Source organism: Ambystoma mexicanum, chromosome 7p, assembly GCF_040938575.1.
Source record: "Ambystoma mexicanum isolate Mex_15411 chromosome 7p, UKY_AmexF1_1, whole genome shotgun sequence".
NCBI lineage: Eukaryota > Metazoa > Chordata > Amphibia > Caudata > Ambystomatidae > Ambystoma > Ambystoma mexicanum.
Window position 1 is genome coordinate 66655460 of NC_090939.1, and position 27926 is coordinate 66683385.

The 27926-nt window shown below is 47.3% G+C and overlaps 1 protein-coding gene across 1 annotated transcript in view; it reads right to left on the minus strand.

Annotated features, from left to right (window-relative positions):
* LOC138525695 (uncharacterized) overlaps window positions 1-27926 on the minus strand; it is a 192468-nt gene that overhangs the window by 127135 nt on the left and 37407 nt on the right. The window contains exon 2 of the mRNA XM_069635787.1: window positions 11525-11650. Within this exon, the coding sequence (XP_069491888.1) occupies window positions 11525-11650 (126 nt within the window). The remainder of the gene's footprint in view (window positions 1-11524; window positions 11651-27926) is intronic.

Here is a 27926-nt window from a genome sequence, read left to right on the forward strand (position 1 = left end):
CTAAGGACGGAGTTGGTTGTGGAGGCTGAACTATCATTTCACTCTGAGTTGATTTCTCTATAGCCAGCTAAGGACGGAGTTGGTTGTGGAGGCTGAACTATCATTTCACTCTAAGTTTATTTCTCTATAGCTGGCTAAGCATGGAGTTGGTTGTGGAGGCTGAACTATCATTTCACTCTGAGTTGATTTCTCTACAGCCAGCTAAGGACGGAGTTGGTTGTGGAAGCTGAACTACCATTTCACTCTGAGTTGATTTCTCTACAGCAGGCTAAGGACGGAGTTGGTTGTGGAGGCTGAACTATCATTTCACTCTGAGTTGATTTCTCTACAGCAGGCTAAGGACGGAGTTGGTTGTGGAGGCTGAACTATCATTTCACTCTGAGTTGATTTCTCTACAGCAGGCTAAGGACGGAGTTGGTTGTGGAGGCTGAACTATCATTTCACTCTGAGTTGATTTCTCTACAGCAGGCTAAGGACGGAGTTGGTTGTGGAAGCTGAACTACCATTTCACTCTGAGTTGATTTCTCTACAGCAGGCTAAGGACGGAGTTGGTTGTGGAAGCTGAACTACCATTTCACTCTGAGTTGATTTCTCTACAGCAGGCTAGGCATGGAGTTGGTGTGAAGGCTGAACTATCATTTCACTCCGAGTTGATTTCTCTACAGCAGGCTAAGCATGGAGTTGGTTGTGGAGGCTGAACTACCATTTCACTCTGAATTGATTTCTCTAGACCAGAATAAGCATGGAGTTGGTGTGAAGGCTGAAGTACCCTTCCACTTTCATGTTGATTCATGAAGAACAGACAAAGCAGGAGATAGACGCGGAGGAGGACCCACCCCCTTTCACTCTGACTGTTGATTCCAGCAGAGGATACTATGCAGGAAGCTCTGTGTTGATTTCTGCAGAGCAAGTAAGGCCGGGACTTGGAACCGAGGCTCAACTACTCTTTCATTCTGAGTTGATTTCTCTAGACCAGGGTGTGATGAATTAACTTCTGGGGAACAAGTGGTCCAGGGATGAATATCGGTTTCTAAACCATCAATCAAGCCACATCTCTAGTACACCAGAAGGGATACAAACAGATTGGAATACAAGTAAATTATAAGACCTCCTTGTCCAATTTTTGTAACGGGGACTTAACGACAGGCTCATCTCCGCAAGGTTGTGGTTAGTTGGTTAGTTGCAACACAGCAAAAATACAATTGTTACCCAATGATAAAAAGGACTGTCCAGTCAAGGTTGTATAAAATATCTACTTTATTATTACAACAGGCAGTTCTAGCACACTACAATCACATCCCACACTGTAAGGGAACACAGAGGATAGACAGTTTCACAAAGGAAAGGAATGCACTCTGGATACTGACAGGAGGGTAGTTGGTAAAGTAATCAGTCTTATAGTTCAAGGTTATTTGGTTTCAACACTAAAGATGCAAAGGGTCATAACTGTCTCCAGGGGCCTTCGGAGAAGGACCCGGGGGCAGAACCACAATGTACCTGGTGCTGAAGAAGTTCTTGGTGCTCGATAGCGTCAAGGTGGTTCCAGGGTGCTTTGCCGCCCGTGAGACAGAGTTAGTGGTGGGAGACAGCTGCGGGTACCAGGCGGCAGGCAGTTCGGCAAGCGAGGCTGGAAGGACTTCTGCAGGCTGTCCCGCATGGCGGCTCAGGCCAAGAATCATTGTCTCTGTGCTGGTTGGTAGATCTGGAATGCTGGTCAAGGCGTCTCGGACGGCTCTGGACAACTGCGACGTGGCAACAGTCAGCAGTGCAGCCGGATGTGGTTCGAGGACTTGACTGTCTCAAAATTGTCCTTAAAAAGATGGACGCTGGATGATGCTTGTGTGGCACTCCTCTTAGCTTCTTCGCAGGGCTCGTTTCCTTTCAAGGTGGACGGCCCAAAGTTCAGGAAGGTGTTAGCAAGCAACAGCCTTGTCCTTTGTCCAGAGACTCTCCGGCACTTCCCACCTAGGAAGCTTGCTGTCAGAACTTAGCAGGGCACGCTGTGTGCTGGCTGGGTACCGGTTCTAGAGCTGCTGGATTGGTCTTCTGAGTCCGGTATCTGCCTATGTTCCATGGGAGATGTTTAGGGGAGGGATCTTGCTTCCCTTTTGGAACTCCTTGCCTTCCTTGAGTGCTGGAAGATGTAAGGTAGTCTGTACCTTCAGCTCTGGTCCAAATGAGTCCTTCTTCTTACTCCTTGTATGAGCGCTATAGAAATAAAATATCAATTCAATTCAATTCAAATACATGGATACTACAATGCATGAGGGTAGATTGTAGGGCAGTCATCTGAGTTTAGGCATTAGGTCCTGGATAGGTCCATAATCTCTATCAGACCATAAAACTCCCCAGTCCATCTGCATGTGTCTCTTGATCCCCTTTTCATCGTGCTCTGAAACACTTGTATGACCACGATACAAATAAAATATCACTATCAATATCAATGTAGCTCTCTTTTGGGGGAGAGAGTATGTGTGTTTCCACATGCTGCGCACCTTTCTTTTATGCCATGTGGTAATCAACATGCATCCCTCAAGCCTGTTTCCACCACCACTTCAGAGGATTTCTGGAGATGTCATCAAACGGTGCAATGTTCTATCACAATGCTGACTGTGTAATGGAATGTCTCTGGCAGAGCTCCTTTGCAGGGTGGGGTCATAGCCCCAGCTGCATGGACAATAACAATCACATTTGCTAAGCAACCTCTTCTAACACCCATCATCCCTGTAATTATTTAAGCAACGTAGAATACATGGAAGCCCATGGAGTCGACTGGAGCACCTGTTGTACTAACTTGATGAATGAAGGAGATGGGGCATTAGGAGATTTTATAGATGATTTATTCAAGGAAGTCCACAGCGGGCAAAATCCACCAACCGGCCATCATAACAGTGACGTTTCGCTCCTCTTGCCAGAGACAGGTTCCAGAACAAGGGAAACGAAACGTGCTTATTGGAATCATTTAACATTCCACATTATAACATCTCCCTTCCCAAACATACAAAGAAGAGTAATAACCATAACTATGTACAAAACAAACACAGAAAATTAACATAGGTTGCAACAACCTTGACCCATATAACTGTGTATAAGGTTCATCACTATGGGGATCCATGAAACAGCCTAAACCTAGGGTAACTATATACAAGGTTCACATATTGCAAATAGCATATCCCCATCCCCAATAAGGCCTCCTAAACGATATTAAGGAAGGGGGGACACTGAGGAAAAAGGATACACTCCAAGAGTCAGCAACATGTTCAGCACCATATGATCATAGGCTAAATTGATGTCAGGTCTCCGTGGTAGTTAATAATAAATAAAATCTTCCTTGTAGTTTGGTACAACTCTTCTAGGCCTTGATGAGTACTCAACATTTCTGCATGGAGCTTTATAACTCTTCCCTTCGACCAGCTTCCTCACTGTTTCTTCCTCATTCATAGCTTGACTGGATGCTTCAAAAGTGGTGTTACCACTCTTTACTCCACTCTTTTCCACCAAAATGATGTCATCACAAGACCACTTGTTTCCATCTTCCAAAGTTGCTGATTTTTTAGAACACTTGATTACTTTCTGGGGAGCACGGAACTTGGATTCCCCTTTCAAAATCCTTTTGGGTTCTCTTACTCTGACCCAATCTCCACCTTCCACTTTACTCTCCTTCACGTGTTTTTGTCGATCATAGTACTTTTTGTATTGTTCTTGTCTTATCTTAACTCTCTTCATAATTTCATTCATGTCAATATTTGCTCTCTTCCTTGTGGTCATCCAAGCAGGTTTGAGCCTGTTGTTGGCAATCCTTCCCCTCATCAAGGTGAAAGGTTCCACTTCCGTCACAGAATGTGGGGTGACTTTGTAGGTGTTTAACGCTTCCTTAAGTGTATCTTTCCATGGCAAATTATTCGCTACAGCCAACTGAATTGTTCCTTTTATGAAGCGGTTTATTCTCTCCACTAGCCCGTTACCCATGGGATGGTACAAGGCCGTGGTGCTGTGTTTGATAGCTCGATCTCTCAGGAAACACTGTACTTCTTGCGACATGAACTGAGCTCCATTGTCCGAAATCAGTTCCTGTGGATCACCCTCTCTACTAAAAATCTCCTCTAAAAATGTTGTAACCTTGCTGGCGGAAACTAACTCCTCGATGACTCCACACTCCACCCACTTTGACGTGTAATCAACCAATACAATAAGGTATATTTTCAATGGTTTTAAAACTTCATAGGGACCAGCTATGTCAATGGCCAGCTTTGACCAAACAGCATTTGGTACAGTTATCGGTTGAAGTGGTGTGGTTCTTGTTAGTTTGCCTTTGTCGCTCACTGCACAGCGGAGCACCCCTTGACTAGTGATTCTAGTTCACCCCACATGTTGGGCCACCAATATGTCCCTCTGACTCTTATTTTTGTCAAACTCCTACCTATGTGCCCTTCATGGGCAATATCCATGATTCTCCTCCTCAGTGTTGTAGGAGGAACAATGCGATCCCCTCGATAGACACACACCTCATCACATGACATTTCATCTTTAATCTTTTCCCAAGACTTGATTTCTGTCTGGACATTCTTCCAACCACTCACCACTGCTTTCCTCAATTGATCTTGTTCTGGATCCAATTTTGTGGCTGTAACCCACTCATCTCTTCCAAAACTGGGATGTATTTGTGCAATAATAGAATCCAAATCTTGATCTTCTGTCGCATTCTCACCACTTAATTGCTCATCACCCTCACCAGTACACGGCAAGCGGGAAAAGCAATCAGCAACCTTATTTGTTCTGCCGGGGGTATACTTTATGACCACATTGTATTGCATAATTATTAATGTCCATCTTCTAATACGGGGAGACGTTAAATGAGAATTCTTTGGGTTCAATACATGAATAAGTGGTTTGTGATCCATTTTGAGTTCAATCAGAATTCCCCATATCAGTCCTTTGAAGTGTTCTAAAATCCATTTAACGGCTAGTGCCTCCTTCTCAATAGTCGAGTAGTTTTTCTCTGCTCCCTTTAGGGTCCTAGAGGCAAAAGCGATTGGAACAACAAAACCATCATGAATCTGCTCCAAGACACCTCCTAATCCGACATTACTTGCATCCACCGATACAAGAGTCTTGGCACCACAATTGAACCTCTTGAGAGCAGGTGCTTTGTTAATTAGATTTTTGATTGTGTCCAATTCCTCTTTACACTCTGACGACCATTCAAACTTCGTGCCTTTGGTCATCAAATTTCTCATCTGACAAGTTCTATCTGCATAATGGTCCACAAATTTAGAGTAGTATTCTGTGAGACTCAATAAGCTCTAGAGTTGGTCTTTATTTACAGGATCAGGAAGTTTAAGAATGGTATTTATCAGAGTCTCTTTCAGCCTTATACCATCTTCATTGATGCAGTGACCCAAATATGTCACTTCCCTTTTTTTTATCTTGCATTTCTCGATCTTAAGAGTCAAACCTTTCTGTTGTATTATTTGCAACACTCCTAGAAGTTTGGCGTCATGGTCTTCTTCTGTCATGGCAGACACCAATATGTCATCCTGAAAATAATGTACCCCTTTTAGACCACTGAAAAGATGTTGCATAAGTCTCTGAAAGACGGCAGCTGCCGATGCCAAACCAAACGGCATCCTCTTGTATCGGAAGGCCCCAAAAGGTGTTATAAAAGATGTAAGCTGCCTGGACTCCTCTTCTAAGACAACTTGATGATAGGCAGACGATAAATCGAGCGTGGAGAAAAACTTTGCCGGTTCCATTGTAGTAAGCATTTCTCCAATGTTGGGTAACGGATGGCGATCAATCCAAATATTGTTGTTAAGATCTCTTAAGTCTACACACATTCTAATTGCTCCTTCAGGTTTCCTCACAATAACAATTGGAGACAGCCACTCAGTGCTCTCAATTGGTTCAATGATGTCTTGTGAGCAAAGTTTTCCAACTCCTTCTGTAGAGCTTCTCTTGTACCAATCGGAATGTTCCTTACCCTGTGAACCACCGGTCTTGCACCTCTCCTAAGTATTATGCGATGCTTGAAACCCTTCAGAACACCTATATTGTCATTGAACACCTTGGGAAAGCTCTTCGCCAAATTCTCAGCAGAATCGCAGCTGTTGTTCATTATACTCATAATCGGTACATTTTCGCCAGGGTGTATTCTGATCCTCAGTGATGCCTGCTCCCACCATCCAACTATCGAAAAGCCATCCTTCGCTACATATAATTTACAGTACGTCTTCCTCCCCTCAAAGTCCAATTGCACCCACGTATACCCCACAATATCAATGGGTGTTTTGCCATACCCCGTTGCCTTGACTTTAGACACTTGGAGATCATTCATGTCCTTTTTTAATACATTCAGATATGTATTTACATCCACCATGGTATATGGCGAACCTGTGTCGACCCTTACCTGTAGTGTAACGCCGTTTATTGCCATGGGCACCCAGAGACCAACAGTGCCTCCAGCTGGTGTGAGAGCCAATACATGTACCTCATCTTCGAGGCAACTAGTGATCACCACCAAATCATTTGACCCAGCCAACTCCTCCAGTGCTCTCACACTTGTCGTAGCTCCCCTTCCAAAATGATTATTATTTCTTGTGGTGTTGTAACGTAGATTGAATCTACCTCTACCTCTAATATTTTGACAAACTTTCCCAAAATGGCCCACTTGTCCACATCTGTAACATTCTGCCGAGTGGGCCGGACAATCTTTCTCCATATTTGCGTGCCTGGACCAACCACATTTGGAACACCTGCCTTGCGGTTTTTGGAACACCTATTTGCTTTGTCTTGAGTTTGAGCCAAAATCTGACTTTACCATGCTTTTCACCATGGCAATCAGCGCCTCTTCGTCTCTATCACCGTTTCCATCACTTGTGTCTTGTACAGATTTTATGTCGACACATTCAGCTTTACCATGAAGTTCTTTCATGCACTTCTCTCCCAGTTCAAATGTTCTCACTATTTCAATAGCCTGCTCCAAGGACGGGTTTTTTGCTTGCCATAGACGCTGCTGGATTCGACTATCCGCCACATGCAAAACTAACTGGTCTCTCAAGTACTCATCTGCCACACCTGTGAATTCACATGTTGATATGAGACCTCTAAGAGCTGCAATGGAGTCATCTACTGATTCATTATTGTTCTGCTTTCTAGAAAGAAATCTGTATCTCTCAAGTACAATGTTTGTTTTATTGCCAAAATGTCTGTTCAATTTCAGTAGTGCAGTCCCATATTTCCTTGTACTGGTGGCTGAATCCCCAGATCCTATTTCTGTGAAACTGGGTTCTGGTAGAGTTCTAAAGATTCTCAAAGCTTCTGCCCCTATGCAATTGAGCAAAGTCGCTTCCTTAACATCATCATTATAATTGGCTCCACCAACTGCCCTCGGGTAAACCTGAAAGCTGTCTAGCCACTGCTCCCAGGGACATACCGGATTACCAGGCAGGGCCAGAAACTTCATTGGGGCTATAATACTCTGCATGATGGATGATCTTTATGTAGAACCTTTTCTTTTTTAAAGTGCTCCTTTCTTTTACTTTACAATTACCCAGTGTGGCACCCCAAACTTGAGAATAAAGTGTTCAATACAGTCAGTGAAACACCTTTACTTAGGGCCTCATTCCGAGTATGGCGGTAAGGGATAGCGGCCACCGGTAACGAGACCGGTGGCGGTAATCCCTTACCGCCATACTCCGAGTTCCCTTTGCGCCCTCGCCCTTAACGCCTGCTTTGAGCAGGTGTTAAAGTCGAGAGCGCAAAGGGGCCTCCAAGCCAATAATGGTGACCGTAATGAACGGTCACCGTTATTTGCATCTTCCCCATTCCCATTGAGCCCTATGGGGGCTCATTTGGGAATGGGGAAGAGCCTTGGTGAATGGGGAATTACCGCCCCGCCAACCTTGGAATGGGGCAGTAATTCCGCCATCCACCAAGGCGCTGCCGGTCCGAGTACGGCGTCAACCAAGGCGTTAATAGCGCCATTGGTTAGCGCCGTACTCGGAATGAGGCCCTTAGTCTGACTTATCCACTTTTCACTTTCTCTTTTTCTCGCCTTGGCTTATTTAAATCATTCCCATGTACGTCCCATATCATTCAAATCTTGTAATATAATGTATTGAACGCAGGTGTATGACGTGCCTGCAAGCGCACTGTTTATTTTCTCTTCAACGCTGTTTTCTCAAACGTATTGTCCGTAGCGTTCATCGTTACCATGGTACCATTGTTTCCTTCTACAAAATGGAGGCACGCAAGGCACGTACCAGGGTCCCTTTCTTTTAACCTTCACGTTCGGCTTCACGTAGGTTAAGCGTATTGTCATCGGCACATCCTGTGCTGTTCAATCAGTTGACACCTCGCGCACACATTTAAATGATGCACATCGACTTTTCATGCCAACGCAGTAAGTATTATAAATATTTTCTTGTCCATATCATATTCCTGACCTTGTTTAAGTCTGTAATGCGCCGCTCGCGTGAGTTCAGAATTCCGTTCGGTGACAAGCTTGATTCGATACAGGTCGCCGCATATGCGCGTCGAGTCGGGGACTTCCTGCTGTTCATTAACAGCTCCTCGTCGCCATTTGTTGTACTACCTTGTTGAATGAAGGAGATGGGGCATTAGGAGATTTTATAGATGATTTATTCAAGGAAGTCCCCGGTGGGCAACATCCACCAACCGGCCATCATAACAGTGACGTTTCGCTCCTCTTGCCGGAGACAGGTTCCAGAACAAGGGAAACAAAACGTTCTTATTGGAATCATTTAACATTCCACATTATAACAGCACCCATTAGCACAATCATCGCTTCACGTTCCCATTGATTTTAGTGAAATGTAATGTGTAAAAAAGAAAGCAATGACACATTCCTTAATTCTAGGTGTGAGCCAGCACCACTATAGGCTGTTTCAGTATTCTCAATAGTTTATTGGTAATGCTGGTTAATGTCAAAGTGGTGGGTGCATACCCATTGGAAAATGCCTCTGCACGGGGGCATTCAAGATAATGGCAAAACTGTGGGCCTCGACTAGTGGAAGCCAGCACTGTGGGTTGCTAAAAATGCAGAGAAATATACGTTATTGGTGTTGTTGATTAAGTTGCATCCATAGATTGAAATATAGTAAATGACTACACATTTTTGTTGAGACAAAACAATGCTGTGTTAAATGTGTTGACCAGTGATAGTTTCCTCCCCTGGCACTTTTCCCATTCCCTCTCTCCTGCACTTGCGTGATCTCAATGTGATTTGGCCTAGTAAGATCGTTGTCTTGTCCTCCCTTTGTTCCCCTTCCTTGCCTCATTGCACATTGAAACACTTGTGTTTAGGCGCTATAAATGTCATATCATATTATATCATTATCATATCATTATACTGCGGCCAACGGTAAAAAGCAACAAAACACCAACACCATTAACGTCTCACACCGCTGGCTCTCACAAGTCAAGGTCCACAGTGTTGCCATTCCTTAATAAACCCTGCTCCCAGGATTCCCGCTTTCCTTCTCTTACAAGCTTGAGTTCAGCAGAAGTCGATATCACTCTGTGTAGGATCATCTTCAGCACTCCCTAGAGTTGGAAAACTCTGGTACCCACATAGGTCAGGGATGTCACTCTGAGGGTGGACTGCACTTTCACCCCGAGCAAGCTAAGCAGAGGGTAGGGAAGGAGGCAGAACTATCCATTTGCTCTGAGAGGTGCTTCTGCAAGGTGTATCTAAGAGGGCCTTGTGTCTGGTGGTGGCACCTTAGGACCAGCACAGAGTGGGCATGAAATATTAACTGCAATGCCACCCAGGGAGTAGGGTATTTTATTTTGTGGGTACGCTAGTGCCTCAACGGTACTTCCAACCATCTAGTCAATTTCCCATGTGAAATATCAGCAGTAAGCAGGCAGAGGCGGGATCATCTTCCTCGCCTCCTATGAAATACAAATGGGATGTTTCTCCAAGGGGTGTTCCAGGATCTGGTAAAACGACAGTCCACTATCTGGTGCACCCAACGTTGCATGCAGAAAGATTGACCAAATGAATGGCTTTGAGTAGACTATAGTGACACGGATATGGGTTGTTTGATCTAAAGAACCTGCCTAGTGCCCATTTTACCTAATTATTATGACCTAGATGTGGTCAAATGGGAGTAGGTCAAATTGGACAATACCTAGTGACACCAGCTACTGTGGCAGCCAACGCTATAAACAAAACAAGGCACTATTATTCAGAAGGTCTATGGGTGAAACTCTGCTGGTGGCGTCTTTTGATTTGCTTTCATGGTGCGAGTGTCAGGTCTATTGGTTGGTTGTTAGTGAGCAGGTTCTTCTCCATCCACTACCTGATTCAGTGCCAGTGGTGCCCCGCGAGAGGCGGACATAATCAAAACACATAAAGAATTCCTCATTGCGTGCACCCCTGTGTCTGGTGATATAGTTACGGCTCGGCTAGACACTTATTGTCATCCTCGGATCGCACATGCTCTTTGTATATATCTCATGCCAATTCTACTTGAAAGTATGCTATAAAATACTACATATTTTTATAATATTTTTAAAAATGTAATTGCCAGAATATCAGAATAAGTGGCTGTAAAAATGGCAGTACACTTTTACCGTCACTTTTTACGGTCAGTCGGATTTTCCATGATTTGGCAGGCAGAGCCTGCATTACCACCTGCATGTGATTTTGATAGTGGAGGTAATGCAATGGATTCCTATGGAATCCGACTACTACTAGAAAAGCAGGCGGATTCCCTAGGAATCCATTGTAAATGCTTTCTGCAGTCTTTAATTTCGGGAAGGTTTTATACTTTTCCGAACACTTCGGAGCTCATTTGCATTGAGCCGTAATGTTAACAGAATGCGTAAAAGACTTTTACGTATTCTGTTTGCATCACTGCTTATTTTCATTAGTTTTTACGGCGGAGAGGAGGGGTGGAACGTAACTTGCGTTTCCACCGCTCCATTCCTCTCTGCCATAAAAATGCTACAGCATTTGCACCAGCATGGATTTTCATGCCTGCATAAATTCTGTGGAAAAAGATGGTGAACCCCATAGGAATCCATTGTAAACGATACCCGACATGTGTACATGGCAGACTGTTTACTTAATCTGCACGGCGGAGTGTAAAACGGGGGCGTACACGCTTTTACCATCCCCTTTTACAATCCGCCGTGCAAATGAGGAAAATAAGGCGACGGGGACCCGTATACGTGAAAGTGTACACGTAACAGGTCCTCTCCGCCTTTTTACGGGGACGTCAAAACTGAGCCCCATAGTGGCAAAGTAAGGAGGAGAAGCGAGTTTGCCTATACTTTACTTTACCACTACGTATTTCAAAGTGGGGACCTTTTGCATGCAAGTGTAAATTAAAGTGGTTGCCCTCTGTGCAATTTAACATGCAAACAACAATGGCCCCCAGGGGTCGATATATTCCCCCCTATAGTTAGTCCTGTTTTTGCGTAGACAATATACGCTATCCCAGCGGTTATACGTATTGCAAGCAGTAGCTGAACAGGCCTAGTAGCCATGCCTTACCTCTTGATTTGGTGGTGTTCACCTCCGAAGGATCGCTGGATGTTGCCGTTATCCCTGGCATGAATGCATGGCTCACTGCTTCTGAATCCGGGGTCGGGGAAGGGATGGTGTCATTAAGCATCCCGGCTGCAACAAAATGGTAGCAGTGAATGAAGACCAGCTTTGGAACCCATCAATAAGGCAAAAAGGGAAGAATAACTTGCAATGCTCCAATGATTTACCGGTCATCGTTATTACACTGGGTGGTCATTACATGTTTGGCAGTGAATTAAAAAATGGCGGCAATTCAGTCACTCCCTATTTATTTACCCTTGAAGTAAAGGATTGACCCCCAGCAAACGGCTAAAGGTCAATCCCCCGCACTCACAGCCAAAACTGAAGGAATTACCATAGATGGAATTACCAAACGAGGTAATTCCTCAAAAGTCCCAGTGGAGTCTTGAGGACTCTAAGAATGGGGACTAACCCCATCATGCAGCCACCCTCAATGTGAGAGTAATTAGTTCCGAACAGGTGGTGTCAATGTTAACCGAGTTTGGCAGTTATTCTTCTGCAACTACCACCAAAATCAGAATGAGGGCCCCTCTTCCTCATCAGATACCTAACAGTATGAGGGTGAGCCATGTCCAAGAAGCAGGCAATGGAACTGGCCCTTTAAATTTTACAAGCATTCTAGCTGCTCCGCCTTTCATAAGGGTATAAGGTACTTGATCAAACTTTTGTAATCCTGCTACTGTCACCAAACTGAATCACAATGGTCAAAGACACCAACACAGAAGGAAGGCAGTGACATTAATGCTGCACTCTGAAAAGGAAGATTGGGGATCATTGCAAGAATGATTTCTGGTAAGTAGTCCATATATTACCACTGCATCCCTCTTCCTCATCACAGTCCTCACAGTAGAAGGACTTAGGAAGCAGTGCAATGTCTCTGACACACACTAACCGTTAGCTGAGCAGGAGTCAGATACCAACCATGACCCATTAGGAAACACTGGTTCCTGGACACAAGCCCGAGAGGTAAGTGACTGCGCAAACGAGGATTGATTGGTAACCACAGAGGAACTGCTACCGCACACCCAAATGGTGGAGCCAAAAACCACGCCTGCACTGGGATGGGTTCTGAAATAAGACCCACAGGTCTAGGCATCATAAACCTCACGCTAACAACCAAGAGAACAGGGAGTACTCAGCATCAATACCCTGAAAAACTGTGGCCCAACAAACAAGAGCACATTGACTGACCAGGGCAGATCCAAAACAAACTCGGAGAGGCTTATTTGTGAGTCCTTGGAGCAGTAAAGCAAGTGCTAAAACAGGCGTACGGCGGTCATTATTAGTCTAACTGTATCCCGCCGGTAATTCCGGTGGGATACCAGCAGACTGACCCTACCATTTGCACCGGTATTACCGGGATATTCCAGGTGGTGTAAATGCGGGTAAATTGCTTGCCGGAGGCTCTCTTGTTTGTTCCACGTGTTATCTATCACTAGCTGTGACGACTGTGCTCTGTCTCTTTGGGTGGCCTTAGCACAATATAGCTTTTCTCAAACCTACGTCTGATTTAAATGACATGATCCAAGCCTATAGCTCCCTTTCTAAGCTTTGTCAACACTCTGCATGATTTTAAATACTTCTTTATTGCAAGGATCATTCCCTGATCTTTTTTAAAAAATCAGACTGATTTACCCACTTTTTGAAAGAGCCCAGATTTGCTTTCTCAGTACCCCAAAACTATTGCCCTATCGCTAGTTTGCCCTTCTAGGTATAAACATTTTGGAAAGGTAGTCTCTCTGTTGCTCCAAGCACATATTGATTGGCATAAAACCCTTGCGCTCATACCAGTCTACCCCTCCAGCTCATCACAGTACAGAAACAGCCGCCCCCAGGTGATAGACAGCACTACCCAGGCACCAGACGGTAGTGGTGCACACTTCCTCGTGTTACTGGATCTCTCAGAGGCTTGGGATCCAGCGGATCATGAGACACCCTGAAGTATTATATCTGTGCATGCGCTTGGATTAGATCTTTCCTCTCTGTCAGATTTCAACTTGTTCGGATGCGCTCCTCGATGTCCCCCGCCCCCACAACCTATGCTTGGTATGATCCCTCCAGGATCTATTTTGTCCCCATAGTGGTTCAACCTGTATATTAGGCCACCGGGGGTTCTGGTGGCCTGGTGGGGAGTAGCTAATCATCAGTATGCCAATGACACACAGTTATATCTCAAAGTGTCCTCTATGGAGGTCGTCTGATGCCTGGGAGAGTGGCTGGCTGTGATCATTGCTGGATTACACATTAGGCCAAGTAGGCACCAGCCTATAGGCTCCGCCCCTTTTAAGGGGCCCAGCGACAACGGGTCAAAATAAAGCAGTCAGAAAATTAAGGAGGTAATTTGCAGGGGCGGGGGGGCGACATTTCGACTGCCTAGAGCCCTCCACAGGATTTAATCTGGCACTGGCTTTGACTGAGCCGTGGATGTTTAAAATGTAATCCATCTAAAAAGGAGTCCCTCCTTTTCCCAAGCAATAGATGAAATTGTGTTATTAACATAATGTCTGCGTTTCCCTTTCAACGAAAGACAGCATTAACTTCACTCCGGTGCTAGTGACCTGCACTTCAGATTTTCTTCTGGACTGTAATTTGCCCCAAAAAGAACATGTGTCAAAAAACACTTGACATGACCAGACACCTAGGCTTCGTGAAATCCTGGGCATTACTGACCGGGCACTGGCTTGGTTGACCTCCTTCCTCTCGAATATGCCCTCTCAAGTTCAATTGGGTCTTTTCCTCTCCTCAATCTCACTCTGTGCCTGCAGCATCCCTCAGGGTGCAATCCTCTCGCGTTGGCTCTTCAGAATGTACCTTGCCCCTCTTGCCCACCTGATCTCCACCTTCCCTCCTCATTTTCAATGCTATGCGGATGAAACTCAGCTCTCCTTTAAGCTTCCTTCCTCTTCCTCCTCTCCTTCCTCTCTCATTCCCTACTGTCTGACTGCTATTCAAGCATGGCGTGCTTCTAACAATCTCTCCCTTAATGCCACTAAGACTGAGATCCTTCTCGTTGCAACTCCCGCCCCCTCCTTCCCCTCTATTCTCTGGCTGCCCTCCTTGGGCCCCCTCCCCTCACCCTCTTGTGATGCAAAAAACCTGGGTGTCATCTTTGACTCCTCCCTCTTCTTCTCACCTCACATAGCTGACTTTATCAGGAAATCTCACTTTCAGCTTCTCCTCCTCAGAGGCATTCTCCCTTTCCTCGCCTTCCCCCAGAAACTCAATGTCTCCAGAGCTCTGGTCCTCTCCCGGCTTGACTACTGGAACAGCCTCTTCCTTTATCTGCCCCTTTCCTCCCTCTGCTCTCTTCTACTAATCCAGAATAGGACTTCAAGACTTATCCTTGGTCTCAAGCCCAGGGACTGCACCTCTCGAGCACTAAAGTATCTCCACTGGCTCCCAGTGGCTGCAAGGATCAAATTCAAGACCCTCTGCTTCATCCATAAGACTTTCCAGGGCCTGGGACCCTGCTACATCCAACTCTCTCTGGAATGGCCTTCCTGCCCCTCTCTGTCTTGAGCTGGATCTCCTTAAATTCCAGAAGCTGCTCAAAACCTTCCTTTTCTCTACCTCCTTTCCCCTCCCCCTCTATGTCTGGTGGCCTGTTCCCCCATGAGCCAGTCTCCCATTACCCCTTTCAGCACTTGGCATCAGGCACCCTTCCCCGACCAGCCTACTGAGTGTGATCCACCTCCCCTCCCTCGTACTATCTTACCCCTATCTCCCTGCTTGAGCACTTGCCCTCATGGACCTCCCTCAGCACTTGACCAGCCCCTTGGCCCCCTCCCCCTTGCACTTCTCCCTCCTCCCCTCGCCCTGCACTTCCTGTTTATTGCACTTGCACATTCTAAATGTCACATGGCCTAGTGGGACTGTTACTGTTATTTTTTTTCCCCCTTAACACCCTCCCCCTTGTCTTGTGGCGCCTGAAAATACTTTTTGATGTATAGGCGCCTTACAAATGCTCAATAGAATAAAAAATTAAATAGTGAAAGCCAGGAAATGCATCTGCAAAGTCAAAAGAAATGTGCAAATTAGGCATAGAAAAGGAAATAAAAACCAAGAAAGACACAACAAAGAAGGACCAAGAAGTACAGAAAATACATAAGAACAAAGAAGAGTAAAACAAGAACAAAAGATCTCAATAAAGAAGCAGGAAAAAAGGGAAAGACATAAATAAATAAACATAAAAGGACAGGAAATATCAACAAAGTAGGTAGTATTGGTTTCGGTCTGGTGTCAAGCAGGTTACGTTTATAGGCTGTTAAGGCTGTTTATGAAAATGGCATGTGTGAGTTTCTGGGGATTAAAATAGGTACGTGAGAATGGTGGTGGTAGATTTGTATGTGGGAGGCTGGAAATGTGTCACTCATACTAGAACATTGTGCACATATTGCAATAATGCTCAGTATTACCCATATGTCCATCTTCCACATCCTAGTCCTCAAACATGAGGTGAACTGTCTCAGGAGACAAAAACATAGCCAGGAAGGCCCAAACAGCCTGGCTCCAAATCTCCACCCTTTGCAAAATCAAACCCTTTATTATGCCGCAGGACCGCCGGACCGTAGTGCAGGCTCTTCTGGTCTCGCTCGTTGATGGAAGAAATGCCCACCTGACAGGGCTACCAGCCTCTCACTTGGTTCCCCTAAAAGCAGTGCCCCACGCTGTAGCACATCCTATTATGGGTGTGTAGAAATTTGACCCAATCACCCCAGTCCTACACAAACTACAATTGGATACTGTTCAAGACTGCAGATATCATCTACAAAGCAGTCGCAAGTAGCACACCAGCGTGCACTCCATATATCTGTTGCCACACACTGGGGCAAATAGACCAACCAGCTTAAATCACAACTTGTCCACAAAAATAGGACCTGCAAACAATCCTTCCCCTATCAGGCACCCACCCTCTGGAACTTTATCTTGGTATCGGCTCGGAATGCCCCCACAATTCTCAGATTTTGCTAATCTCTCAAAACATGGCATTTTCAAAAACGAGGCTGATCTCGGTCACGTGAGTATTCCCATCTCCTCCACTAAGCCAGTGACATTAGAATTAGAGGAGGAAATGTGAAAAGCAATGCATGGTATTGGAGAGTGAATGGAATGTGAAACAGGATGAGGGCTCATTGAATGTTTAGGAACAGAAAAGATGGAGTATAGAAAGAAGAGGCTATGGGTACAACATTGATCTAAGAGTGGAGAAGAAAGTGAAAGAAGGCTGCCTTATGGATCCCGGCGAGCGCACTGTATGAGACGCGCGCCGGGAGGCAAGACCGCTGGGTGAACAGAACGGAGCCCGCTACATTTATATCCAGCCTGGATACTCTGTAGAAGAAACAAAGCCTCATAGCCTCGAATCTTGCTGAGAGGCAGCCGGGAGCAATCACCTACTGTAGCTGACCGAGGCACGGTCGGCTGCACATAACAAGGAGTACTCCGGGGGGAGAGCAGTTTTGGAACACCTGGGTGCACGGGAGGCGCTCAAAGAAACTAACTGGACAGTGCACACCTATTGATGGCAACACGCAGATGTGACTGAGACAGTGAAGTGGGAGACAACCCCTAGCCTGGACAGTAGTCATACAGGGGGAGCAGAGAAAGGTGCCTGGTGCCGAGCTCTACCACTGCAGCTTATGTGCTGAGGGCATTGGTGACTTTGTGGAGCCTAGGGCCAACAAACTCCAGGGCAGGCTCGCACCCGACTAAACTTGTTTGCACCGGATGGTGGGCCCTTGGTGCTGGACCCGCAGTTACTTGGACGGGCAGCCAGGGCGGACTGATTCGCCCTAGAACAACTATGTGGGAGGACACAGCCCACTCCTGGTACTGAGCTGGCCGCATAGAAGACCCCTGGGTGCCGCTGGTCAGGGTTCGAGCACCAGTAATAGCCTAGCTTGGCGAGGGCCAAGGCCTAGGGTGGCTGGGCACCCATAAGCGGCCCCGAAATGCCGAGATGGCCACCAAACTGCCCAGAGCGAAGGGCAAGCAACCCACGCTCTAAGAGTATGCCAGATCATCACCAGGTGCAGAAGGGACTAAGAGCAGAGACAAAAGCCCCTCTGGGAGTGCGGATGCTGCGGGCAGAGACCAGGAGATCCTCTCTGCGATAGCCGACTTAAAAGTTGCCTGGGAAACCAAACTGGGACTGGCTATGACTGAGCTGAAAGCCGCATTAGAGCTCATAATTGGGGCAGTGCAAAAAGAAGAGAACCTCCTCCGGCAAGACGTAAGAGCGCTATCGGAACGCACAGGAGATCTGGAAAAAGAGGTGGCCCCGAACACAACGGCATGCACAGCTCACAAATCTGACTTACATGCCTTAGTGCAACGAGTGGGCAACTTGGAAAACAGGGCGGAGGAAGCGGAGGGTCGCGCCCGAAGAAATAATATACGCATTGTCGGACTGCCTGAAGGAGCTGAAGGTCCTAACCCCACGGAATATATTGAATCAATGTTGCTGCAGGAGATAACCGGGGGAGTTCTGTCCCAGGGGTTTGCCGTGGAAAGGGCGCATAGGGCCCTGATGAGAAGGCCACCACCGGGAACTCCCCCCAGACAGATGATAGCTAAGATCCTGAATTACCGTGACCGGGAGCGGATCCTTGAACACTTCCGGAAGGGTGGAACGATACAAAGGGCATCAGCACACAGAACGGCATACCCAGATTACACCCTGCAGGTGCAACACCGACGCATGAACTTCGGGACTGTGAAAAGGAGGTTGTGTGAAACATGCCACAAGTACATGCTGCTATACCCGGCGAAACTGAAGGTGTTCCACAAGAGCAGAACTTTGTTTTTTGAAACCCCGGAAGATGCCATGGAAGATGCCATGGAAGGGCTTGACGAGCAGAGCTGCCCCCAAGAGTCGGGCATCCAGAAGGAAGACGGCGAAGATAAGTAACATGCCGCGGCGGCACATAGCGTTGCAGCGTAAGACAGTGGGACTGGAATATAGTAAGGGATACAGCCTGCTATAGATGTGTGAACAGGGCAGAATTTACATGTATGATCCGTGAGCATGCGGAACTTAGCCAATGGCATAGAAGCCTAACGGAACCAGCCCTCCTACCCCCTCAGAAAATAGACTAGTTAGGTCACCGGCAGACCGGTGACACCCTGCTGGGTTTGCATTCAGTATTCCGAAGTCAGAGCAAAAGCGGGGGAGCCTGAGATCCAGGGATGAAGCTGGGCACTTGTTGGGGTTGGGTAGGGGGGGAGGGGTGGTGTGCAGTGTTGCAAGTTGGGAAAGGGTAAGGGGGAGGGTAGTTGGGTTTGGGGGTTCATTGTTGGGAATGGGAGGGAAACGAGCCCAATCATGTGTCGAATCAGGTGGGAAGGAAGTACCGGGAGGGGAGGTGGGACAACCCTTAGATGGCGTTGGGTAGCCTGAGGGTAGTGACCTGGAACGTGAGGGGCCTTAACAGTTACTTGAAATGCAATAAAGTAATGATGTACCTGAGAAGGTTGAAGATTGACATAGCGCTATTGCAGGAAACCCACCTCACTAGGGAGAAGCTGGAGGTGGTCCAGAGGAAGTGGAGAGGGTGTACCACGGGAGCCACATACTCAGCCTATGCAAGGGGGGTCATCACGTGGGTGGCACCACATATGCCATTTCAACTGCTTCAGACCTCGATAGACCCAGAAGGCAGAATGACAGTGATGAGGGGGATACTGGAAAATAGGGAAATGAGCATTATTAATCTATATGCCCCTAACCAGGATACGGCAGCCTATTTTAGGACTTTACATGGCAAAATTGGCCCTCTATTGGGCGGAGCGATCTTATGGGGGGGGATTTTAACTGTACATTAAATCCTAAAATGGACAGATCTGACAGTAAACTCGACAGACCCACCCCAGCTGCAAAGGCACTGCAGGCCTTGCTGGGGAACATGGGTCTGGAAGATGCCTAGAGACAGTTACACCCAACAGTTAGGCAGTATTCACACTACGCAGTGCCACATAACTTGCACACGAGGCTGGACTACATCTTTGTTGCCTCGGAGCTGGTGGGAGAGATGACGGGTGCGGAATATAAAGCTAGAGTGCTATCGGACCACTCCCCCTTGGTCCTGGAGTGGCAACACCAGCCCCCTAGAGCAAGAATCCCAACGTGGAAGCTTAGAGTTGAGGCCCTGCAGGATTTGGTTTTCCGGGAGGACTTGAGGGAGGCGATCACTGAGTATTTTGATATTAACACGGGTAGTGTCCAATCGGAGGGAACCTTGTGGGAGGCGTTTAAAGTAGTAATACGAGGAGCGGCCATTTAAAAAACTAGAGGGCTCCAGGGAGGCGTGGAGCAAGAGTTGCGGGAAACAGAGAAGCTGGAAGACATAATGCATAAGGGGGCACCTCACAGGAAGACGCTGACAGGATAAAACTGTTGCACCAGGCTAGCAGCGAGCACTGGGATAGATTGTGCAAACTGAGCTACAAAAAGTACGTTGAGAGGCAAGACGCGAGTGGAGACAAGCCGGGCAGGCTGCTGGCATGGTTATATAAAAACGAAACGCCTAGGGCAGCGATCAGGGTGATCATGGGAGACGAGGGCCAGTGCTGGCACACCCAAGAGGGAGTCAATGAGGGGTTCCTTAGATATTATAAACGTCTTTACGGAGATGCAGGGGAAGCGACGGCTCATTATATCCAAGAAACATTAGAGGACATAGGCCTGCCCAAATTGGATGACCAGGAAAGAGAGGAACTGGACGCCCCAATTACACTATAAGAACCGGAGATAGTGGTTCAGCACCTGCCCACGTGCAAGGCCCCAGGGCAGGACAGGCTACCATGTGAATTTTATAAAACGTATCAACAGGAGGTGCTCACCCCGCTGCTGGCCATGCTAATTGAGACGTGAGTCCCTACGAGAGGCAGTGATCATCCCACTTTTAAAACCGGGTAAGCCGGATACGGACTGCGGGTCATACAGACCCTTGTCGATGCTTAATCAGGATAGCAAAATCCTCACAGCAGCGCTAGCGAACAGGCTTAAGCGAGTCATTGGCAAACTGATACATCCTGACCAAACAGGTTATGTTCCTGGCAGGAACAGAACCGACAACCACAGGAGGCTCCACCACATTATTGACCAAATGGAGAAGGACCCCGACGAACTGGCAATAGTCTCGCTGGATGCCATTAAGGCCTTCGATTCGGTGAGATGGCCTTGGCTGCTGGCGACTCTGAGGGAATATGGGATGGGGCCAGAATATCTAAGATGGGTTAAAATGTTGTACAGTACCCCAATCGCCAGGGTCAAAATGGGCGCCACTGTCTCGGACAAATGGCAGCTCAGCCGGGGCACTAGACAAGGCTGCCCCTGGTCGCCCATGCTGTATATGCTGGCACTGGAGCCGCTGGCAATTTGCCTCAGACAACAATACAGGGAGATAGGGATCTGCACTGTGGGGGGTTTGAACCTCATATCATTGTATGCCGATGATATACTCTTATATCTCCGCTTCCCAGAATTTACAATTTGTCCTGGAGGTGATGGCACATTATGCCACCCTCTCGGGCATAGCAGTTAACCCTAAGAAATCGAGCATATTCCCCCTGTGGAGGTAGAGACACACCCGACCTGCGGGCTTAGCGGTCTTGCCGATACCCTGGCAGACCGAGACGTTCCGGTATTTAGGAATCAACATATATCACTCAACGGAACAGGAACACAAACATAACACAGTAAAGGCAGTTGATGGTATTAAGAAAAGCATGGTGTTTTGGTCCACACTGCCTTTGGCTATGATGGGCAGAGCGGCCCTGATTATGATGGTAGTCCTGCTCAGACTGCTGCACTTTTTCTCGAACATCCCGTTCGCGATTCCTAAACGCTTTTTTGTTACACTTCACAGTCTGTGCAGGGGTTTTTTGTGGCATAACTCTAGGAACAGGGTGGCCTTGTGGAAACTACAAAACTTATATGACAGAGGGGGCATAAACCTGACGAATTTTTATATTATTTGGCGGGACAGCTGCAATATGTGTCCTGGTGGTTATCCGAAGAAGAAACGGCTGAAGCCAGGCTATTGTATAAAGACCCTTCCCCCTTCTTCCTCAGAGAGATAGTGTGGCTTCCTAATGGCTTCCTAAACCAAAGGTGCTGGGATTGGCAAGATTACTGGTGCTAGGCTGGGAAGTGTGGCACAGGGCATGGCAAATAGCGGGAATTCCATCCACGTTCTCCCCGCAGATACCACTTGTGGCACTATGCAGGGAGGATTCCCAAATGATGAAAGGGATCTGTAAATATTGGGAACCGATGGGCCTGGCAACCCTTGGAGATATATGGCAAGAAGGGGTGGCACTGGACTTCCGGGGACTAGTGGATGACACCGGGGTGCATAAAGGCCAACATATTACTTACACTAGAATCACCAAACGGGTGCGAGAAAGCTGGCCGGAGGCTGTGCTTACAAAACAACCTGATGCAATCATCGAGACAATGGGCCTCATTACGACCCAGGCGGTAAGGGGTTAACGGCAGCGTTAACAGCGCCGACCCTTACCGCCTGAGTACGAGGTCCCTTAGCGCCATGGCGCTTTTAACACCTGCTTTTAGCAGGTGTTAAAATCCATGACGCTAAGGGACCATGGAGTTAATTACGCCACCATAATTTACGGTGGCGTAATTAACGCCTTCCCCACTCCCATTATGCCCTATGGGGCAAAAATGGGAATGGGGAAGGGTAAATGGGGATTGGGGTCTTACCGCCCCGCCAAGGTCGGAATGGGGCGGTAAGTCCGCCAACCACCATGGCGTAAACGTAGTTTACGCCATGGTGGTAAAGTCACGGCCCAGGCGGTAACTTACCGCCTGGGTCGTAATGAGGCCCAATGTATGATATTTCGGAGGGGGGGGCATGAGATAGCTCATCTATATGAGCTACTGGGGACCAGGGTGGGGAAAGAGCTGCTCCAACTGAGGCGAAACTGGGAGGAAGAGGTGGGAGAACCCATGGTGGATGGCCAATGGGACAGAGCCCAAAGGTATCACAAGAAGGTGTCCCGAAACGCAAGGCTGCAGCAAATTCAATTGTATGTCACTCACAGGGCATACATGACCCCCAGTAAGATATCCAAGTTTGGGGGATCGACAGCACAGAAATGCCCACGGTGCGGGAGGAGGGAGCGGGGATGCAGGGATGCTACACATGTTTTGGGCTTGCCCGGAGGTGGGGAGGTTTTGGACGGAACTGAAGGCTCGCCTCACTGAAAAAGGAATTACTTTTGAGGTAGAGTCAGCTTGGGCATGCATGCTGGGGAGTTTTACTAGACCACGTAACCCGAAGCACATTAGCAAAATGAAAGACCTGGCCTACATTCTGGCCAAACGGAGAATTGCTATCGGTTGGAAGGTTTGGAAGGCAGCCCAACGGCCCAGAATCGAGACGTGCTGGGCGGATCTGATGAAAAGGGCTGAAGCAGAAACGGCTGCTTGGTATGAAGCAGTCAGCGGGGTGGGGGGAGAGGTGGGACCCCTGATAGCATGGAGACAATTGGTGGCCTCTATGATGGGAACCTCCCAGGCCGACCATAGTGAAGATGATACTGAAGACATAGCTGCAGTAGATATTCCTGAAGACAAGTAGGATTATGACACAAAATAGGGGCTCGAGTTAAGGGGTGGGGTGGGAAATGGACCGAAATGTTAATTTGTAATACTATGTAAGTATAATTGCGAATGTCCTTAAAGTTTGTAATGTTGGGAGTTTGTGTTTGGAAAACAATAAAAATGTTCAAAAAATAATAAATTATATATATATATATATATATATAAAATAATATATGTGTGTGAAGATCGCTGCTCGGAATTGCAGTGTTTTGAGCGAGCCCCAAAGATGCCCCAGAGGATAGCGAAGCTTTTAAATAGATAGTAAGTTGGCTGTAAGTGTAAGGCTAATGTGTTGCACGACCAGGCGTAAGTTCTTTGTGCAGTTTCTAACCTTGTGTGTTCTTTTCTCTTGCAGGGAAGGCCTGGAGGCGTCAAGCGAGAAGCAGCTGTTCGAAGGCCTGTCCGCAGTTGCAGGATGGATGACCCATGAAGATGATGGATGGAAGATAAGCTCCCGCGTAGCTGGATGTCCGGAACAGGTGAGGATGCGCTCCAACTCCGATGACTATGGAGATCAGGTAAGATGCAATGCGCTGGAGGCAATGGAGTGCAGGAGACAGGTAAGGTGTGCTTACAGTGATGGTGTAGCTGGAGCCAGGTAAGATGAGCTCTCCAGGATGGTGTAGCTGGAGCCAGGTAAGATGCACTCTCTGCGATGGTGTAGCTGGAGCCGGGTTAGATGTGCTCTCAGCGATGGTGTAGCTGGAGCCAGGTAAGATGAGCTCTCCAGGATGGTGTAGCTGGAGCCAGGTAAGATGCGCTCTCTGCGATGGTGTAGCTGGAGCCGGGTTAGATGCGCTCTCAGCGATGGTGTAGCTGGAGCCAGGTAAAATGCGCTCTCCACGATGGTGTAGCTGGAGCCAGGTAAGATGCGCTCTCCGCGATGGACTGTAACCCAGAGGGTGCGCGTCAAGGTGATGAGCTGGAAAACAGGTAAGAACTCTGCAGGCGGCAGAAAGCAGACTAACGCAAACCGCCAATAGTCGGGCGGGTTGGCCTTAGGTAGGCTGGCCCCGGCCCCTCCCTTTGGCCCTGCCTTGTGGCTCCACCTTGCCACTCCCAGAGGTTCTTGCACGTGCTCCCCAATGTTCTACTATGGCCATGCCCGGCCTGGATGCATGTGCCTTAGGCACAAAGTGTGCAAAGCACACTTTTGCATGAACCTGGTGCCAGAGGGGCCAGGACTGGGTCCATTTGGACGCTGTAGGTGGCAAAAACATGTGCCCTTGTCCAGGGGCCATGACAGCACTCCCCCTAAAGGCCCCTCTCATGGGCGTTCATCTCCCTGGTCCTGGTTTGGTGGGGTTATCACATTGGAACCGTCTGATTAGTCGAGACGCATGGACAAATTCAACAGGTTCCCATGTGCGATGTTGAGGTCCGTAACCCTCCCAGTCGATCAAGTAGTACAGTTTTGATCGTACTAACTTAGACTCCAGAATGTCTTTAACCTCCTACTCAGGTTCTCCCTCCATGTCGCTGGTTTCACAGGTTTTAGGAGGGAAACGTGAAATACTGGATGGATCCGCATATTGGCTGGTAGATCTAATTTTATGGCCGCAGGATTAATGATGGCTTTGATGGGGTAAGGTCCGAGGTATCTTGGATGAAAGACCTGCGGTCCCTTCAATGGAATATTCTTGGATGCCAAACATACTTTATCACCGACTTGGTAATGTGGGGCTTCCCTTCTATGCCTATCTGCAAACCTTTTTTGTTTTTCCTTGGCCTTGATTAGGTTCTTGGTTGCTTCCTTAAGAGTATGAGTAATGGTCTTATGTAAGGAGGTGATTGCTGGCCTCTCTAGTTCATCAAGCGGATCAAAGGAGGACATCCGAGGGTGCTGACCATTCATGGTATAGAATGGGGTTTGTCCAGTACTATTGTGAATGGAGTTATAGTAGGCAAATTCAGTCAACCAGAGAATGCTTTTCCAAGACCCTTCTGTCTGCTGGAACATACATCTCAGGTATTGCTCTAGTGTCTGATTGGTCCTTTCAGTTTGAACATCATTTTGGGGATGATGACTTGTGGATAGGCGAAGATCAATTTGCGCTACTTTACATCATCTCCTCCAGAAGGCTGAAACAAATTGAGTTCCACGATCTGAAACCAGTACCGAGGGAAAGCCATGTAGTTTGATTATTTGCTCCAAGAATACAGTGGCCAGGGTTGCAGCAGAGGGAAGCCCCTTTAGTAGAATAAAATGTGCCATTTTGGAGAATAAGTCTACTACAACCAGAATTGTGTTGAAGCCGTCGCAGGGTGGCAGATCGGTAATGAAGTCCATAGACAGCTTATGCCATGGTGCTGGCGGTACAGCTAATGGATGCAATAACCCTGCGGGACTTAACTTTTGAGATTTCTGTTGCGCGCAAACACTGCAGGTTGCAATAAACTGGACAACGTCCTTTCTCTAGGTTGGCCACCAGTAGTTCTTCTGAATTTTGGCCCGAGTCTTAGTAATTCCAGGATCTCCCTCTACTAATGGCTCGTGGTAATTTGCTATAATTTTGTTTTGTATTTCCTTGTTTTGAATATACAGTCTTCCCTGAAAATAAGATAAGTTATCCTTGATGGAGTACTGGTCCCCTTTAGCCAACCACTCTTGTTGGGCTGTTTGGTCCATTTGAGATTGGAGCTCGCCCTTCAAGTCTTCCCAGCAGGCAGTCACTGCGATCTGGTTTTGAATCCATTCCTCGGGAATGATGGGTACTGATTCAGATGGAATAAACGCATCTTTGTCCTCTCCCATGCATGACAGAGCGTCAGCTTTTCCGTTACGCACTCCTGGTCTGTAAGTGATAACAAAATCGTACTCTGTGAAGAAAAGAGCCCAGCGAAGCTGATGCAAAGATTGCGCCTTGGCAGTTTTCAAATATTGCAGATTACGATGGTCTGTGATAACTGTGACTGTATGTCTTGCGCCTAGAAGGTAGTGTTTCCAGGTTTCAAGAGCTCCTTTAATTGCCAGTAACTCCTTGTCAGTAATGGCATAGTTCATTTCTGGTGCAGTAAACTTACGGGACCAAAAGGCTATAGGATGTAATTGTCCCGTGTCCGGGTCCTTTTGTGATATTACCGCCCCCATGGCCACGCTGGAGGCGTCTGTTTCAACTATGTAGGGCAGGTCAGGTCAGGGGTGCCGGAGAACTGGTGCTGAGGTGAGGGCCAGTTTGAATTCCTGGAAGGCTTTTTCAGCTTCGGGGGACCAGGAAAACTTTTTATTCTTTCTCAGTAGAGAAGTGATTGGATGAACGATCTGAGAAAACCCCGGGATAAATCGCCTGTAAAAATGGCAAATCCGAGCACGCTCTGCACTCCCTTGGTTGATGTTGGGGATGGCCACTGAAGACTAGCATCCACTTTGCGAGTGTCCATGTGCACCCCTCGTGAGGTAAGCATGAAGCCCAAAAATTCGACTTCCGTGACATGGAAAAAAATTTTTTCCAATTTGGCAAACAGCCGATGCTTACAAAGCTTTTCCAGACCTGCCCATTCATGGACAACATGATCTTCCTTGGACGCTGAATAAATAAGAATGTCGTTGATGTGAACAAGAACGCAGACGTCCAACAATTCGTGAAGTACATTGTTCATGAAGTACTGGAATGCTGCTGGTGCGTTGCATAACCCAAAGGGCATAGCCTGATACTCGAAGAGCCCGTATTTGGTTCGGAATGCTGTCTTCCATTCATCGCCCTTTTTCACTCTTACCAAATGGTAAGCTCCTCGTAGGTCCAATTTTGTATAGATTTGAGCATTTTTCACCTGTTCAAGTAACTCGGGGATGAGCGGCAGAGGGTATCTATTCTTAACGGTGATCTGGTTAATTGCCCTATAATCTATACAAGTTCTGAGGTCCCCTTCCTTCTTTGGTATGAAGAAGAGAGCTGAGGAGGCTTGGATGGGTGGATGAATCCGTTGGCTAGGTACTGATCTAGGTACATCCTCAGATGCTGATTTTCTTGCTCAGTCAGATCGTAAATTCGACTGCAAGGGATTTGTGCTCCAGGAACCAGGTCGATTTGGCAGTCGTAAGGTCTGTGTGGAGGCAGGGTGTTTACTTGTTCCTTTTGGAGCACATCCAAATAGTCCAGATATTCGGGTGGTAGTGAACCAGAGATTCCTAGGATTGATTTCACCTTGAGTTGTAGATTCCTCATGTCTCTGTGGTAGCAACTCTTTGCACATTCTTGAGGAAAGAGCTCCCTTGTGCACCAGTCAATCCTAGGGTTATGGGTTTCTAGCCACGGCATTCCTAGGATCATTTGGAACTGGGGGGCCCCAATAAGTTCGAAAGAAATGTCTTTCTGATGACCATCCTGACACATTAGCATCACCTTGTCGGTATGTTGTGTTACTGGGCCAGAAGACAACTGAGAGCCATCCACTGCAGTGACGTTTTCCGATTGTAGTTTTTGCTGAAGAGGAAGGCCTATCCTTGCGGCCGGATTCTGATCGATGTAGTTTCCCACTGCTCCACTATCAATGTAGGCTTCTAGAGCGTGTACCTTTGATGGTTGTTGGTGGTGGATCAGACGTACCGGGTTGACCAGGTGTGAGGTCTGTAGAAATGTCTTTATTCCGCTCGACAAGTGGACCCCTACACTTGCCGGGCGTCAGAGTTTTCCGGAATCTGTTCCTTCTCTTCGTTGCCATTGTCTGTGGCACCTACCGTTTTCTTAGGGGGTTTTATGGGGCAATCTCGGAGGAAAT